This window comes from Bombina bombina, chromosome 4, assembly GCF_027579735.1.
Source record: "Bombina bombina isolate aBomBom1 chromosome 4, aBomBom1.pri, whole genome shotgun sequence".
NCBI classification, from domain to species: domain Eukaryota; kingdom Metazoa; phylum Chordata; class Amphibia; order Anura; family Bombinatoridae; genus Bombina; species Bombina bombina.
In genome coordinates this window covers 1,152,535,674-1,152,554,982 of record NC_069502.1, presented here as the reverse complement: position 1 = coordinate 1,152,554,982, position 19,309 = coordinate 1,152,535,674, and the positions used below count along the sequence as shown (strand labels likewise).

General features: G+C 39.3%; 1 protein-coding gene across 1 annotated transcript in view; it reads left to right on the top strand.

Annotated features, from left to right (window-relative positions):
• Positions 1 to 19,309, top strand: part of CAPN8 (calpain 8) — a 189,581-nt gene that overhangs the window by 148,378 nt on the left and 21,894 nt on the right. Inside the window, exons 14-18 of the mRNA XM_053712588.1 lie at positions 2,798 to 2,863; positions 11,985 to 12,042; positions 12,960 to 13,024; positions 15,804 to 15,872; positions 17,637 to 17,715. Of these exons, the coding sequence (XP_053568563.1) occupies positions 2,798 to 2,863; positions 11,985 to 12,042; positions 12,960 to 13,024; positions 15,804 to 15,872; positions 17,637 to 17,715 (337 nt within the window). The remainder of the gene's footprint in view (positions 1 to 2,797; positions 2,864 to 11,984; positions 12,043 to 12,959; positions 13,025 to 15,803; positions 15,873 to 17,636; positions 17,716 to 19,309) is intronic.

Here is a 19,309-nt window from a genome sequence, read left to right as displayed (position 1 = left end):
CATATTGGTTATGCAAAACTGGGGAATGGGTAATAAAGGGATTCTTTCTTTTTAAACAATAACAATTTTGGTGTAGACTTTCCATTTAAAAGACACTTCTACTGTTGAGATTGTTTATGAAGAGTCTTCCATTATTTTCCCTAACTTTTAAAGAGTTGTATGGGAAAGCTAGCGGTTCTCAGATTCTCTAAAGTCAAACTTTTCCTACAGAGACAATCCTGAATTTCCTTTGTCCCTATGGCCTAGATTTGGAGTTTGGCGGTAGCCGTGAAAACCAGCGTTAGAGGCTCCTAACGCTGGTTTTAGGCTACCGCCGGTATTTGGAGTCAGTCAAAAAAGGGTCTAACGCTCACTTTTCAGCCGCGACTTTTCCATACCGCAGATCCCCTTACGTCAATTGCGTATCCTATCTTTTCAATGGGATCTTTCTAACTCCGGTATTTAGAGTCGTGGCTGAAGTGAGCGTTAGAAATCTAACGACAAAACTCCAGCCGCAGAAAAAAGTCAGTAGTTAAGAGCTTTCTGGGCTAACGCCGGTTCATAAAGCTCTTAAAGGGACACTGTACCCAAAATTTTTCTTTTGTAATTCAGAAAGAGCATGCAATTTTAAGCAACTTTCTAATGTACTCCTATTATCAATTTTTCTTCATTCTCTTGCTATCATTATTTGAAAAAGAAGGCATCTAAGCTTTTTTTTGGTTTCAGTACTCTGGACAGCACTTTTTTATTGGTGGATGAATTTATCCACCAATCAGCAAGGACAACCCAGGTTGTTCACCAAAAATGGGCCGGCATCTAAACTTACATTCTTGAATTTCAAATAAAGAAAATGAATGAATGAAGAAAATTTGATAATAGGAGTAAATTAGAAAGTTGCTTAAAATTGTATGCTCAATCTGAATCACGAAAGAATTTTTTTGGGTACAGTGTCCCTTTAACTACTGTGCCCTAAAGTACACTAACACCCATAAACTACCTATGTACCCCTAAACCGAGGTCCCCCCACATCGCCGACACTCGATTACATTTTTTTAACCCCTAATCTGCCGACCGCCACCTACGTTATCCTTATGTACCCCTATCTGCTGCCCCTAACACCGCCGACCCCTATATTATATTTATTAACCCCTAACCTGCCCCCCCCAACGTCGCCGCCAGCTACCTACAATAATTAACCCCTAATCTGCCGACCGCAAAGCGCCGCTACTTACATTATCCTTATGTACCCCTAATCTGCTGCCCCTAACACCGCCGACCCCTATATTATATTTATTAACCCCTAATCTGCCCCCCACAACGTCGCCGTCAGCTACCTACAATAATTAACCCCTAATCTGCCGACCGCAAAGAGCCGCCACCTACATTATAGCTATGTACCCCTAATCTGCTGCCCCTAACACCGCCGACCCCTATATTATATTTATTAACCCCTAATCTACCCTCCCTAACATCGCCGACACCTAACTTCAATTATTAACCCCTAATCTGCCGACCGAATCTCGCCGCTATTCTAATAAATGTATTAACCCCTAAAGCTAAGTCTAACCCTAACACTAACACCCCCTAAGTTAAATATAATTTAAATCTAACTAAATTAATTAACTCTTATTAAGTAAATTATTCCTATTTAAAGCTAAATACTTACCTGTAAAATAAATATTAATCCTAAAATAGCTATAATATAATTATAATTTATATTGTAGCTATATTAGGATTTATTTTACAGGTAAGTATTTAGCTTTAAATAGGAATAATTTATTTAATAAGAGTTAATTAATTTCGTTAGATTTAAATTATATTTAAGTTAGGGGGGTGTTAGTGTTAGGGTTAGACTTAGCTTTAGGGTTTAATACATTTATTAGAATAGCGGTGAGCTCCAGTCGGCAGATTAGGGGTTAATGTTTGAAGTTAGGTGTCGGCGATGTTAGGGAGGGCAGATTAGGGGTTAATACTATTTATTATAGGTTTCGTGAGGCGGATTAGGGGTTAATAACTTTATTATAATAGCGGTGCGGTCCGGTCGGAAGATTAGGGGTTAATAAGTGTAGGCAGGTGGAGGCAACGTTGTGGGGGGCAGATTAGGGGTTAATAAATATAATATAGGGGTCAGCGGTGTTAGGAGCAGCAGATTAGGGGTACATAGGGATAATGTAAGTAGCGGCGGTTTACAGAGCGGCAGATTAGGGGTTAAAAATAATATGCAGGGGTCAGCGATAGCGGGGGCAGCAGAATAGGGGTTAATAAGTGTAAGGTTAGGGGTGTTTAGACTTGGGGTACATGTTAGGGTGTTAGGTGCAGACGTAGGAAGTGTTTCCCCATAGCAAACAATGGGGCTGCGTTAGGAGCTGAACGCGGCTTTTTTGCAGGTGTTAGGTTTTTTTTCAGCTCAAACAGCCCCATTGTTTCCTATGGGGGAATCGTGCACGAGCACGTTTTTGAGGCTGGCCGCGTCCGTAAGCAACTCTGGTATCGAGAGTTGAATTTGCGTTAAATATGCTCTACGCTCCTTTTTTGGAGCCTAACGCATCCATTCTGTGGACTCTCAATATCAGAGTTATTTTAAAGGTGCGGCCAGAAAAAAGCCAGCGTTAGCTACGCGGGTCGTTACCGACAAAACTCTAAATCTAGCCGTAACATTGCAAGATTTTATTTCTGATTTGCTGTTGGGTGTACTTGTCACATACACCCATATTGTTGGTGCCAAATACATTCTAGCAAAATTTATTTTAGTCTTAAAGAAAAAATATGTCCTCTGTTTATATAAATATTATTAATATTGTTATTTTGTTCCCATAAGCCTCAGGTAACCGACAAGGATATTTCTGCTGACTTCAAAAACATATTTGACAAGCTGGACTCACAGGTAAGCCAGGAACTGTTTAGCACACAGAATGACGTATGTGTGAAGCAATAACACATCAACCAAGCCTTAACATTTTTTAAAGCAAATTTACTTCCTTTTACTGCAATTGTTTATCAAAAGCCAAACTCCACCCACATTGCCATATTTGAAGGAGCTAATCTGGGCTTTAGTCCACAGACAATAAGTCTAGTCACATAAAGTTAGTATAAAGTAAATTATTTTACATTTGTTATATGATAAAGCCAATTAGGGACAGATAGAAACATAGAAACATAGAATTTGACGGTAGATAAGAACCAAAAAGGCCCATCAAGTCTACCCATATTACATGTTACTTTTTCCTTAGGATAGCCTTATGCATGTCCCAGACATTTTTAAATTCCTTTACAGTCTTTGTGTTTACCACCTCAGATGGAAGTTTATTCCATGAATCCACCACCCTTTCTGTAAAAAAATGCTTCCTCAAATTTCTCCTGAATCTACTACCCTCTAACTTTAGATTGTGACCCCTTGTTTTTGCATTTATTTTTTTGTGAAAAATGCTTTCAGCTTCTATTTTAAGTCCCTTCATATATTTGAAGGTTTCTATCATGTCACCTCTTTCCCTTCTATCCTCTAAACTATACATATTTAGATCATAGAGTCTTTCTTTGTATGTTTTATATTTTAGACCATGTACCAGATATGTAGCAGGGTTAACTTTGAGAAACCAGCAGGGTGTATTTCAAGTTCTGAGAATTAAAAATTGCTCAACTTTCGGGGGGCGGAGCCTAGCCACGAATGCTGATGGCTGCACACTGAAAGTGCTCTGATACCCATGCACTCTCAGCATAAGGCTAAATACGGCAAAATAATATGAATCTGTGTCTAAAAGAGACCTATTGACACAGGATAATAGAGTACATACAATAATGGAGCTCGATTTGCAGTAAGACCCGAGTGGAGGGCAGAACGCAGGGCAAGGCCTACAGGACAGAAGGGACGGAGCCGCGGCCTCTTACATCTTGCGCTCCCGAAATAGATCTGCGCAACACAACAGCATAACCTATTCGCAACAAATATATCGGAGCTTCGGGGGGCTATTACAGTTGCGTGCAGCACTTTGTAGCCCACAGACTGACCAGAGAGGCTCTTACCGGAACACGATCGACGGTGCCCAGCCACGCTAGTAAATCGTAGGGGCACGTAAACACCGCTAGCCAGCAAAACCTAGGTCAGGCTCAAGCCGCCATAAGAAGAATCGACCCGCAAAGAGAGAAAGATCCGGGTCCGTTAAGCGGTGAGTTGCGCCTTTGGGCGCGAATTCCATCTGGGCCTTAATTTAGTATATGGACGCCTGTATAAGTAGCTGGAAAGAGAAAGCAACAGACACAAGGCATACATACATGTTAGGCTGCACAGGGCTATTGAGACATATCAGAGTTCGCCAGCTGGCCAGGAAATAACAAACCAATATAGGCCTGTACTAGAACTCTCCACGCTCTCCTTTTTGTCTAAATCGCCAATATTAAGCCTCTCTCACCTTTGCAACCCCCACGTAAATTTAATAAATTGGCAATACTCAGGGCTGTTAGGAAAGCATAACCAGGGAACTATAATAATAACATGTCAACTAAAAGGGGCCCCAAACCTCATAAAACTCTGCAAACAACAAACATGGACAGCTATCTAATATCAACAGACTCAGGGCAGGGTTCACAAAAGGATCCCCCAGAGCAATCTAATACGCAAGAACCTGCCCACCCTTCTAACTGTGACCCTAAACAACATGGTTATGTTACAAAAGATGATATCAGACACCTGTCTTCTAAAAATGACATAAAAGCAGCCATAATGGAAATGAGAAACATGTTTGGGGAACTTAAAAAAGATATTGCCAATATAGACCATAGGGTCACACTAGTAGAGGAGTCACAAGAAGCACTGCGTTCAGATGTGCAACATAATTCTAGCTGTATACAGTCGCAGGATACCACTATCGTTAATCTAAATGAAAGAATTGAAGATCTAGAAAATAGGAGTCGTCGGAACAACCTAAGGGTCAGGGGTGTCCCTGAAACTGTGGCCCCAACAGAAATTAATGATTATATACAGAGACTCTTTAAATGTATTAAAAACAGCCCTGAGGAGGATGATATACATATCGAAAGGGCCCACAGAGCCCTAAGGCCTAAACCACCAGCGAGAGCCCCACCTAGAGACATTATTATTAAGCTTCTGTCTTATAGGGACAGGGAGGACATACTCCGGCACGCCAGAAACAAGCAGCCGCTTATGCATGACGGAGTGGAGATCCAAATATACACAGATTTATGCCCCGCTACCCTGCAAAAGAGGAGGGAAATGCGCTTTTTAACATTGGGCCTCAAAGAACAAAGGATCCCATATAGATGGGGCTTTCCAACCTGCCTAATAGCATCTAAGGATGGAGCCACCGCCACATACCGCACAATAGCTGATCTTACAACCTTCAATCAAACCCTTGGAATACAAATCAGGCCCTTGGGCCCCGCAGCAGAACCAGTGCCCATAAGAGAAAATCACAGAGCACTAGCAGACCCTCATGGCAGAGGTCCCCCTTGAGTCCATTGCCTCTTCACTAAAGAACTACACCCCCAGCACATGGTCAGAACTGTTAAGGTTGTTGTGAACTATAAACAGCGAAAGCAACATTCAAGACCATGCCTTTTTCAAATGACAGCTAAGTGAATGAAGTCATACTGTTATAATTGTTTTTTTTTTCTTTCTTTCTATTTTATATGTTTTGCAGATTTAGAGCACTTACTGTTACTGTTTTTATTGATGGTTAAATTTACATGATAGCTTGTGATGTCAGGTGCTCCTGTCATATGATAGCTGAGTACATGGAGTTCTTGCTCCCTATTGCTTGTAAAGTACTAGTAAGGGCACATGTTCCAGATCTGTCCTAAAAACCCTGCTGTGTAGACACAGAATAATAAGGCTGCACTCACTTACAGAAACCAAAATTAGAAGTAATGATAGGCCTAACCCCGCTATCTCATGGCGGATTACATTTACCATTTCAACACGAGCTATAGGCATATTCAGGGTTTGGGTGAAATACAGAATGCCATTATTATACTGATATCACAAACCCTATAGAGCTAACTGCACTACCGAATCACTTGTTATCACCAAATGAACTGAGCTACTGTATGATAGCGGAGATCAGTGGTATAGGACACTCCGCAGCGTAAGATGTGGGTAAGACGACCCATGGGATTGAATCACTTCATATAGGCATCGCCCGTAAACTTATAGCAGCAGACACATACTTGTATAATGCTGTAGCCCTCCAGTAGGACTCCTTAGCTCATGTAGAGATATAATACTACAGCCACATGATAGTGTCACTTCTGCCCCTGGGTGATATCAGGGACTTTTTAAAACAAAATAAAGGCACAACATGTTACCCCCTGACTCTCACATATGAGCTAACCCAAAACACCTGAGGGTCAATGAAAGTTAGGAAAAATCAATTGGTAAAACAAAAGACTATGACAGCTCAGTGTACGAGGTCATACTGAATTATTTGCTTTTTCTTTTTCTTTCTCATGTTTGTTTGCACACTTGTGGATGTGATTTATGCTTCAGACCTGGTTTAATAGTTGAATGTTTAGCCTACGGTAGCTCCGCTTGCCTGTAAACACTGGGACCTATTGTAAGTAAATGGTTGATGCTCATTATAAAGACAGATTAATGCATTTGCTATAGATAAGCAAGGGATGGATAAGTCCAGAACCCCGGGGCACTGGACACATCTAAGGTTACTGTTCAACATAACACCCCCTATATATAACACTAAGGGAAGTCACCCTGTATCACTAATTGACACATAGCGGAAGTCACCCTGTATCACTGATTGACACGTAGCATCACCTTAGAAGAGAACAGTAGCTCGACCATGAGTCAGACACTACACTTCAAGATCAATAAAAGTTAGGAAAATTAATGAGCAAAACAAAAACTATGTTATCGGTTATTTATGTTGATTGCTGTATTTGCCTACAAGTTATAATGTTAATTGAAATAATTATTTTGCTGAGAGTGTAGGGGTTACTACCCCTATTGTTAGACTATCTACATACTAGTCTAGTAGATTTTAACTCTACGGTTAACCTTTCTTTTTCTCTTTTTTTTTACTCTTCACACTTCTTTGATCTACACTATTTACCCCCATTTATTAGGGGACTTTGCTTCCCTTTCCTCTTGTGTATTCTTCTAGCCTTTGCCCCCCGCTTGTTTCTTTCACTCACTGACCGAATAAGGTCTCCTTTATAAGTTAATCTTTCCCCTCCCATTTCCCTACTTTCTTTATATCTTCCGCCTCCTTCCCTTTTAACCCTCCTTTCCCCCTCCCCTTTTTTTTTTTTTTTTTTTTCTCCTCTATCCTAATACCCCTTGGTTCCTCCCTTAATTACCGTGTAAATACCCTTCCCCATTCATTCCCTCCTCCTCTGAATTGAGCAACCTTTGGCTGCCACCTAGCACAATGAGAGGCGTGCGTGACCACACCATAGACCTGATCACGATAAATGTTAAGGGACTTAATAACCCTGGGAAAAGGTCAATCATCACTAGAGACTTACACAGAATGGGGGGAGATGTTATATATCTCCAGGAGACTCACTTCGCTAAATCCAGAGAACCTAAATGGTATAATCAGCAATTTCCAACAGCTTATTTTGCCTCCAGCCCCATAAAAAAAAATGGGGTGGGGATCCTTTTTCGGGCTGATGTGCCTTTCCGGATGGAGCAGGCCATAAAAGACCCGGAAGGCAGGTACTTGATTCTAATTGGCACCTTATATGGCAATCATGTAACATTTGTCAACGCTTACTTCCCGAACACAGCGCAAGATACTTTCTTTAAAAAATTAGCAAATGAAATCCTAGAAGCCCAAAAGGGAATACTGTTTCTTGGTGGTGATTTCAATGTTTCATTCTGTCCCATGCTAGACACCTCTGATGGGCTATCTAGCACTAAACACAAAACAATCAAGCAGATATCTAAATATCTTAGAGATCTGGTTCTTCATGATATCTGGCGCACAATGCACCCAAACATCAAAAATTATTCCTTTTACTCCCATCCCCATGGGAAATACACCAGAATCGATTACATCTTTACAGATTCTGCAGGGCTTTCTACCGTTACTGGCAGCAGTATAGGTCAAATCACCTGGTCTGACCACGCTCCAGTGAAGTGTACCATCAAATGGCCGGAGATGCCGATCACTCCATTTGTATGGCGCTTGGATGAGTCCCTGCTGGATGAACCTCTACTAAGACAGAAACTGGATGACACCATTGATGAATACTTTCGCAACAATTCAGGAGGCGGCCTAGCAGAAACGACGGTATGGGAAGCACATAAATGTGTTATAAGGGGAGAGCTGATTAGACATGTGTCTGCGTACCGTCGGGAACAGAAAGCTCGCTACACTATATTACTTAGAAAAGTGGCACAAATTGAAGCCACGCACAAAGAGCGGCCGACTGACAGAGAATTACAGACTGAGCTCGCTGAGGCGAGGTCAGCTCTAATGCAACACCTTCAGAAGGAGCAACAACTTAAAGCCCTTCGGTTAAGACAATGTTACTTCGAACAGGGCAACAGGGCGGGGAAGTTCCTTGCACGAGCTCTGGCACGCCAGAGACTTAAAACTTATGTATACGAAGTTATGGACCAACAAGGCGAAACACGCTGAGAGGGGTCTGTCGTGTCGGATACGTTCGGTAGCTTCTATGAAGCCCTATACAACCTACACCCTGAGGAGCTGGAGAAACGAGACCAAACTCCTGGTATTAACCGAGAGAATGCTATTGTTAACTATCTCCAGAGAGTAGACATGCCCTGCCTGACTCAGGAGGAGGCGGAACAGCTTGAAGCCCCATTCACAATAGAAGAGATCCAGCGAGCGATTAAGCTCCTTCCGGGAGGCAAAAGCCCAGGGCCTGATGGTTTTGGCATGCGTTACTACAAGGCGTTCCGAGACAAGCTGGTACCGCATTTACTTACGGTATTTAACCAATTGTCAGGAGGCTCTGCCCTACCAAGCTCTATGCTTGAAGCGCATATCTCAGTTATACATAAACCTCCGAAACCTGAGAACCTACCCAGCAGCTACAGACCTATCTCGCTCCTTAATTCGGACGTCAAAATCCTAGCAAAAATGATAGCTAACCGTCTTGCTAAGCTACTGCCACAACTGATCTCTACCGATCAAGTGGGGTTTGTCCCGGGCAGAGAAGCCCGAGACAATACCCTTAGAGTACTACAACTGATTTCTTTTGCAGATCATAACTCAGCTCCGTTGGCACTTGTGTCCACGGATGCTGAGAAAGCGTTCGATCGGGTGAATTGGTTATTTATGAGGCAAACATTGACAAAACTGGGATTCGGTAACGGCATTATCAATACGATTTTCGCGTTATACTCGACACCAAGTGCTAAAGTACGTGTTAACGGCATGCTTTCGAAGCCTTTTCAGATCTCCAACGGGACGAGACAGGGGTGCCCCCTGTCACCCTTGTTATTCGCCTTGGTAATTGAGACTCTGGCCTGTAGAGTTCGTAGTAACCCTGACATAAGGGGACTGGTAGTGGGACACAAGGAACATAAGTTGGCCATGTACGCGGACGACGTTCTAGTGACGCTATCAGATGTGTCCACCTCACTCCCAGCCTTATTGATGGAGTTTGCAGACTTTGGACGGGTTTCGAACTTCCAGCTTAACTTGTCCAAATCCGAAATCATGAATATATCTATACCAGCTGACGCTTTTAGCGAAGCATGCGACAACTGTCCACTTAGTATTGCGAAACATCGCTTGAAGTATCTTGGGATCTTCCTGACCCCAATAATTTCTGACATAGTTGATATGAACTACAAACTGATTAGAGATGCAGTGACAGATGATATGGCCAGATGGAAAAACAAATCCATCTCGTGGATGGGTCGCATTCAAGCGGTCAAAATGAATATCCTACCAAGGATACTATATATCATGCAGGCGCTCCCTCTCGCATCGGCACTACCCCTTATCCATCAAATCCAATCAGAGATGGAGGTGTATATCTGGAAGGATATAAAACCAAGAATCAAGAAAAATACAATGTACCTGCCTAGAGATAGGGGAGGCGCGGGAGTCCCCCTATTAAAGATATACTTTAAAGCAATCATTGTTCAGAGATTGGTCCATTGGTGCCATAACCAATTGGATAAAGCTTGGGTAGATCTGGACCGCGAACTTCTACAGAGAGGAAATGTAGGCGCACTTGCATGGATATCGGCAAAACATCGGCCACTGTCGATTTCACAATACCCCTTATTACAGGATGTATTCTGCATATGGGACTCTTTGATCAAACAAGATAAATGCATCTCCTCTGTTCCTTCTCCGGTGACTCCGGTGTTCGATAACCCAGATAACGCTTTAGCAACTGGAGCAGAACCCAGGAGAAATCCTTACACATTGGCAGAGGCCGCTATATCTAATGCTTTTCATCAAGGCAAGATACAGACTCAGGAAAAGTTAAAGGAATGGGATGCATGGCTGTTCTCCTCTTGGTTTAGAGTGGCACAATTCCATCATTATGTGAATGGATATAAAGATAAATCCCCCTTTACAAGAGAAAAGACATCTCTGGAACACATTTGCACAATGGCCCAAGTACCTGGTCACTTGATATCTCGTCTTTATAAGCTGTTACTCACAAGCAGTGATGAGCTATTGCCCTCTTACACAAACGCATGGTGCACAGATCTTAACTTGGATATTGCCTCAAAAGACTGGCTACAGATCTTTAATAGGGCGAAGAAGGCCTCGGTCTCAATGAGACTTCAGGAGATGCACTTCAAATTCTTAAGCCGGTGGTATCTGACACCACAGAGGTTAAGTAAAATTTATCCACAAATGAATGGAGACTGCTGGAGGGGCTGTGGGGAGTCTGGTTCCATACTGCACATCTGGTGGACGTGTCCGCGGATACAAGAGTTCTGGATAAGAATTTTTGCCGAATGCAGCCGACTCCTTGGGGTAATAATGCCCCCAAACCCGAGCAATCTGATATACCATGCCCTCCCCAAACTGGTGGTAGAAGCGAAATATAAACTGTTTTTACTGATGCTAAATGGCGCGAAGAGCCTAATTCCAAAGTACTGGAAGTCTGTCAACACACCAAGCCTGAATGAATGGAGACAAGGGGTCGGAGACTTGCTTGGTCTGGAGAGGTTTCATTACCTCAGGACTGGAAAACTTGCCCTACATGAACATATGTTAATGATCTGGGAAGGCAAAGGTGTTTGAAGGCCTTGGAAAATCTAAACTAATTGATTGACTTGGGGTGGCGTGTCCTGGAGGTATACATGTGGCAGTTTGGAGGGCCCTGAGACTATAGCACTGGAATTATTACAGTGATAGGAATTTACCGCCTGTAGTGCTAATCACCTCCCCCTTGTGCTCCCTCCCTCACAGAACCCTCCAACAACACCCAACACACCCTCCCCATGCCTCCCCTTCTTAGCTTCCCTCCCCTCCCCCCCCCCCCTTTTTTTTTCTTTTTTTTTTTTTTTTTTTTCCCCCTCTCTCCTTAACCTCCCTTACCACCCCTCTACACACTTCCTAACTCTTCTTCTTACTTTCTTCTTTTTGTTTGTTATCTATACAGGGTATGACTTAATACCCATGAAAATGTTATACCTTTATCAATAGATGTAATATACAGATGTACTGTATAATATTATGCTAACATATGAGAACAGTGTACCAGAGATATGATGCTGAATTGCTATGAGAGAATTATCTTCATTACATGATGTGCATATTCTAATGCCTCTGTATCACCTGATTTGTAAATACTGTTGATTTTTCATTGTTTGTCATCTAATACTGGTCACTCAATAAAGCTTTATTTAAAAAAAAAATTGCTCAACTTTCAAAGCTAAATTACATGAAAAGTGAGCAAAATATATCAAGTTGTTTTAATACACATAACTAAACATTTTTACATAAAGAATCTCAAGGTGTTTATTGACCCATTTAATATTGATACTTATTTTTTTTATTCATTATCTGTGTTTGTTTTTATCATTGCAGAATAAAGAGATGAACGCAGCTGAACTGCAGATAACTCTAAACAAACTTCTAGCAAAACGTACGTTGGTTACAGTAAAGCATCTTATTGTTTTCCACTGCATACAAATAGTTAACTCTTAAAGGCATTATTACAACAACCAAACTGTTGTCCATCCATCAGATAATAAATGGGGCCTTATGTCTGAACTTTAATGATGTATATTAGAAGCTATTTGAAGATCTAGCATTTTTAATTTGTTAACTGGCAATTAAAGGACAACAATACCAATATATGGTATATCTCACATAATTGCTTGTGTTATTCATTAAACATCTATGTTTATTAGCAAACCTAAGAAAATGTAAAACAAATTATATATTATAATTTTACTGCTTAAAGGGATAGGAAAGTCAAAACTAAACTTGCATGATTCAGATAGAGCATGTAATTTTAAGACACTTTTAAATTCACTTCTATTTTTAAATGTGCTTTGTTCTCTTGGTATCCCTTGTTGAAAATTAATATGCACATATCCTACACTAGTGGGAGCTAACTGCTGATTGGTGCCTGCACACATTTGTCTCTTGTGATTGGCTAACTAGATGTGTTCAGCTAGCTGCCAGTAGTGCAATGCTGTTCCTTCAGCAAATGATAACAAGAGAATGAAGCAAATTTGATAATAGAAGTAAATTGGAAAGTTGTTTAAAAGTGTTTGTTCTATCCAAATCATGAAACAATTGTTTGGGTTTCATGTCCATTTAATACATTTTTTTTCTTTTTAGTCCATAATAAATATTAATAATTAAAGATTAATTAATGATATACATCATAGATTCATAAGTAAAAATAATGTTAACTTCCGTTACCTTGGCGCTAGAAAAAATGTTTTATTTTAGAAGATTATTGGCATTTTGTGCGCACCCTCTTGGTTTACCACCCCTAATGTATTATATGACACTTTGATTATGTTAACATGTATGTTGTGTTCTGTTTAGGAAAGGATTTAAGATCAAGTGGATTCAGCCTTGCAACATGCAGAGAAATAATCAACCTCATTGACGTATCCTTTTGAGTGTCAACGTTCCTTTCCTTAAAGGGACAGTCAACACCAGACTTTTTGTTGTTTAAAAAGATAGATAACCCCTTTGTTATCCATTCCCCAGTTTTGCATAACTAACACTGTTATATTAATAAACTTATTACCTCTGTGCAGCTATAAAAAACAAGAAAAATGTATTTAATTTTCAAAAACCTTTCCCCCCCATATATTTAGCACTACAATTATGCATGGCTTATACCCATATATACTTTGGATTACCTATTAAAAGCTAAGAGCACAGAAGTGCTTGGTTATCCTAAATATATTAGATATTTTTTTATGTATGTACACCCTTTATAATGACATCATGCATACAAATAGCTTTTCCAACACAGGGCTAGATTACAAGTGGAGCGGTATTTAACCCTCCCGCTTGTGCACTAACTCCACTAGAAGTAAGTTTTTTGCGTGCGTCAGGTAGGGATCGTATAACAAATTGAAAGTAAAATGTTTTCGCTCTCACGATAACTCGATGCACGCAAAAAGCAGAATATCACGATCAACTTATTGCTCCATAGAAGTCAATGGAGCAAAAAAGTGAAACAAATATTTCACATTCCAATGTTCTTCACATAGCAGTATATGTTCTATTTATTTATAAATAAATATTTCTATATATATCTGATGGTATTTTGGCACAATATACAGTATATCTATACCTATACATAAAGATGATTATATATACAGTAGGTATAGATATATACAGATAAATATAGAAATATCTATTTATAAATACATAGCACATATTCCCCTATGTGAAGAACGTGAAATATGTGAAATATGTACAGTAAATAAAGTTTAACACTTTATTAAATATTAATATTGCATAAGTATGATTTATGCTTTTACATGGTTTTATGTACTTAACTGCAAAGGGCTTCAATACACACACATATATCTAAAATAAAAATAAAACAATGGTAGATTAGTTTTTTTTTAGTTTGCGGGGTTGTAATGCTAGGGGGTACTTTGTATTTATTTTGGCAAAAGAGCTGTTAAACTTAGGGCATTGCCCTACAAAAGGCCCTTTAAGGGCTATTGGTAATTTATTTTTAGATTAGGTTTTTTTTTTTGTGGTGTTTTTTTTTTTAAGGGGGTATTAGATTAGGAATAACTTTTTTTATTGTGGATAATTTTGTTTTTTATTTTCTGTAATGTTAGGTTTTTTATTTTTTGTAATCAGCTTTTTTTTTCTTTTTTGTAAAGTTAGTTTTTTTAATGTAATGTTAGTTTTTTTATGTATTGTTAGGTTTTTTATTTTGGGTAATAGTTTTTTTTTAGTAATTTTATTTTTTATTTTAAATAAATGTTTAATGTAGTTATTATTTTTTATTTTAATTAAGTGTTTTTTAATTGGGGTTAAGTTAGGGGGTGTTAGGTTAGGGGGCTTGGTTATTAGGTTAATACTTTGAGTTGTGGGGGGCTGGTGGTTTAGGGGTTAATAGTTTTATTAGATACTTTGTGTTATGGGGGTTGGCGGATTAGGAGTTAATAGGTTAATTAGGTATTTTGCGTTGTGGGGAGTTGGCGGAGTTAGGGTTAATAGGTTAATTAGGTATTTTACTTTGGGGGTTTTGGTGGATTAGAGGTTAATAGGTTAATTAGGTTATTTGCTTTGGGGGGATTGGTGGATTAGGGGTTAATAGGTTAATTAGGTACTTTGCGTTGTGGGGGTTGGCGGATTAGGGGTTAATAGTGTAATTTTATGTTGTGGGGGTTTGGTGGGTTAGGGGGTTAATTTGTCTATTAGGTAGTTTGTTAAGTGTGGGGATGGCGGATTGGGGGTTAATAATTTTTTTTAGACATTGGGATGTGGGAGGATGACGGTTGAAGGGTTGATCTTAATCATGCGTTAGGTGTTTTTTAAGGCATCCAGGGAGTTACGGTACTTTATACTCCGCGGGAAGCTTGCTGCGCCTGCCTTTGTGTGGCGAGGTGAAAATGGAGTAAACTATCTCCATTCTGCAAGCGTATTTTCTTGTGTTGAATATGTGATACCGACTGGCGACGCCAGTTCTATGTTAGTTTATGGGAGTAAAAACTGCGGCCGACGTGTCATATATACGCGCATAACTTGTCTGCTGCGCCGTTTATGTGATCGCTCGATTAGACTAAAAATAGTCGACTCTGGGTTTTGCTGACGTCGGACTCGCCACATGTTTAAATTTAAAATGATGCTAATAGTTCAGTTGTGTAATTCATCACTAATGTTTGTTATCTTCTAGGTACATCCTGCCAATGCTCATTGGCTGACAGATACTGCTTACAGATATTTCTTATGAATGCTTATTGGCTGACAGATATTTCTTATGAATGCTTATTGGCTTACAGATATTTCTTATGAATGCTTATTGGCTGACAGATATTTCTTATGAATGCTTATTGGATGACATATACTTCTTATTAATGCTTATTGGCTGATAGATACTTTTTATTATCGCTCATTGGATGACATATTGAAATGCTCTTTGTTTCATTCAGTCAATGATCATTATCAGGAACTACCTAGCAGCCAAAAATGGTTAGCAGCAAGTTTCTGTTGGCTAGACAGCTTTAATAGGAAGTACATAACTCATAACCCTGCATTTCTTTTGGTGGCAAAAATGCTGCTATGATATAAATGTTTTGAGTACATTATCCCATTAAATAGCTATATGTATTCAACATGATATGTTTTTTTTAAATATAATTTATAGAAATTGCTGTAACTGTTAAACAACCTTAATCAAAACATTTAAAGATGGACGGTACCGGAACCCTGAGTCTTGTGGAATTCAAAACAGTTTGGATGAAATTACAGAAATATATTGTAACTATTTATTAATATCTATATTTACCAGGGTCATTTGTCATCAGAAGATCAACTACAATATTAACGGACCAGTATAGTGATAAAATGACATGCTCGTTGTATAACTAGTGACGCTGCAAAGCTATGTGCTTAACGTCCGCAAAGGGATTAACGCATAAAGGGACTTGAGACCCCCATTTTTTCTTTCACGATTGAGATAAAACATTACATTTTAAATAACTTTCCAATTTACTTCTATCATCAAATTTGCATCATTGCACTACTGGGAGCCAGCTGAACAAATCTGGTGAGCCAATGACACGAGGCACATATGTGTGCAGCCACCAATCAGTAGCTAGCTCTCATTAGTGCACTGCTGCTAATGAGCCTACCTAGGTATGGTTTTAACAAAGTCAAACCTTGTATATAGAACATAGAAGAGGCGCTATACTGTGCATAGAAAGTCTAGAGATAGGGTCTCCTGGTATTCACGCCGTATGATAGGCAGCTCTTACTCTTCTTCTAAGCTGAAGCCTCAATACAAATTCATACAAAGAGCTAACAAGAAGGGCCACATTGTGTGAACGATAAACTGTAAACGAGAAAATCAGCGATAAACATACAGTAGCGGTTACTGTCATTTAACCCTTTCGGCTCAAACACATACTTAGCAACGAGAAATGATTTGACATTGAAATGTTTTAATGTTATTTAAATGCTATAAAAAATTAAAGCATTTTAATATTGATGTAAATCTCATTAAACTCCCATTGATCATCTGTCTATGAAGCTTTTTAAATTCAAAAGTTTTCATGAAGCCTTTAAAGGGATAGTAATTTATTTATTTTATCAAATTTACTTTGTTCTCTTGCTATGCTTTGTAGAAAAGCATACCTAGGTAAACTCAGGAGCTGCAATGCACTACTGAGAGAAAGCTGATGATTGCTGCACAAACATGTCTCTTGTAATTGACTCACCAGATGTGTTTTGCTAGCTAGCATTGCATAGTGTAACTTTAACTTTCATGTCCCTTTAAAGGGATAGTCTACACCTGTGCAAACGTAAATTCATACCTTAAATTCATCGTTATAAGTCACAATGCACCCCTTCCTCTACGGTGTAAGGTTTCTAATTTGCGCATGCGCAATCAAAGTGGGAACCAAAAAAATGGAACCGAATAATCTACACAATTTTCCAGTGTAGTGTATTATTTGAAGCACTGTCAATCTATTGGGTAAGCTAAGTTATAAGGTGCTATCGCATTGTATATTTAAATGCGATGTAATCTCACAGCCTAATTATTAATTTTACTCCAATCTTATAAAACCTATGATATTGGACTCATTCACACGCTACGTACTTCCGGTTTCGGCGAGACAGAAGTTGCACATGTGTATTGGGAGACTCCATACGTCATTGTTGGATACATGCACAAGTGCAAATTTGAAAGAGAAGTGCTGTATAATGTAGGAGGAAAATGGAATGGGGGGAGTTTGGCGGCCATTTATACCTGTAAGAATATAAACTTCTTTTATAAATAATTTATTTATCGATAACGACTAAAAAACGGTTGCAGGGGTGAACTAAGACTTTCAAGGATAGATCTAATGTATCGGTTAAAGTTTGTACAGGTGTAGACTGTCCCTTTAAGGTTTTGCTTCTTGAGACTATCTGCTGTAGCCAGTTTACGTTTTGTTGAAGATACAGTAAGTAAAGTAATCTGTATTTGTTTTTACCCTTATAAATGCTGATACTTCATGCTTTATCTATTTTTTCCTTTAGGAGATCTACTTAAAGACAGACACGGACCACTCAGGAACAATGGATGCTAACGAGATGAGGAATGCTTTACAAGATGCAGGTAAAGCTAAAAATTTATATTTAAAGAGACAGTAAACACCATGAGATTTCAATGTAAAGTTTTTATTTATGAACAGTAAAACAACTGTGCAATATACTTTAATTATTTATTTACTTCCTTTTGTGCAATTTAGCTCGGAAAATTGTGACTTTTCTAATTGTAAAACCAAGAAAAGCACCTGTTTTATCTGATAACAACTGCAAAACATATTGGTATGATTGGCTGTAGTGCCTTATTGTTATGATTGGCAGTAGCGCCTTACTGGTATGATTGGCTGTAGCGCCTTACTGGTATGATTGGCTGTAGCACCTTATTGGTATGATTGGCTGTATTGTCTTACTGGTATGATTGGCAGTATTGCCTTTTTGGTATGATTGGCAGTATTGCCTTATTGGTATGATTGGCTGCAGTGCCTTATTGGTATGATTGGTTGTAGCACCTTACTGGTATGATTGGCAGTATTGCCTTATTGGTATGATTTACTGTAGTGCCTTATTGGTATGATTGGCTGTAGTGTCTTATTGGTCTGATTGGCTGTAGTGCCTTGTTGGTATCATTGGCTGTAGTGCATTATTGGTATGATTGGCTCTAGTGCCTTATTGGAATAATTGGCTGTAGCGCCTTATTGGTATGATTGGCTGTAGTGCCTTATTGGTATGATTGGCTGTAGTGCCTTATTACTATGATTGGCTGTAGTGCCTTATTCGTATGATTGGCTGTAGTGCCTTATTGGAATGATTGGCTGTAACACTTTATTGGTATGATTGGATGTAGTGCCTTATTACTATGCTTGGCTGTAGCACCTTATTTGTATGATTGGCTGTAGTGCCTTATTGGTATGATTGGCAGTATTGCCTTATTGGTATTATTGGCTGTAGTGCCTTATTGGTATGATTGGTTGTAGTGCCTTACTGGTATGATTGGCTGTAGTGTCTTATTGGAATGATTGGCTGTAGTGCCTTATTGGTATGATTGGCATTATTGCCTTATTGGTATGATTAGCTTTAGTGCCTTATTTGTATGATTGGCTGTAGTGCCTTATTGGTATGATTGGCAGTATTGCCTTATATGTATGATTGGCTGTAGTGCCTTATTGATATGATTGGCAGTATTGCCTTATTGGTATGATTGACTGTAGTGCCTTATTGTTATGATTGGCTGTAGTGCCTTATTGGTATGATTGGCAGTATTGCCTTATTGGTATGATTGGCTGTAGTGCTTATTGGTATGATTGGCTGTAACTCCTTATTGGTATGATTGGCTGTAATGCCTTATTGGTATGATTGGCTGTAACACCTTATTGGTATGATTGGCTGCAGCTCCTTATTGGTATGATTGGCTGTAATGCCTTATTGGTATGATTGGCTGTAACACCTTATTGGTATGATTGGCTGTAGCTCCTTATTGGTATGATTGGCTGTAGTGCCTTATTGGTATGATTGGCTGTAACTCCTTTTTGGTATGATTGGCTGTAGCTCCTTACTGGTATGAATGGCAGTAGTGCCATATTGGTATGATTGGCAGTATTGCCTTATTGGTATGATTGGCTGTAGTGTCTTATTGGTATTATTGGCTGTAGTGCCTTATTGGCATG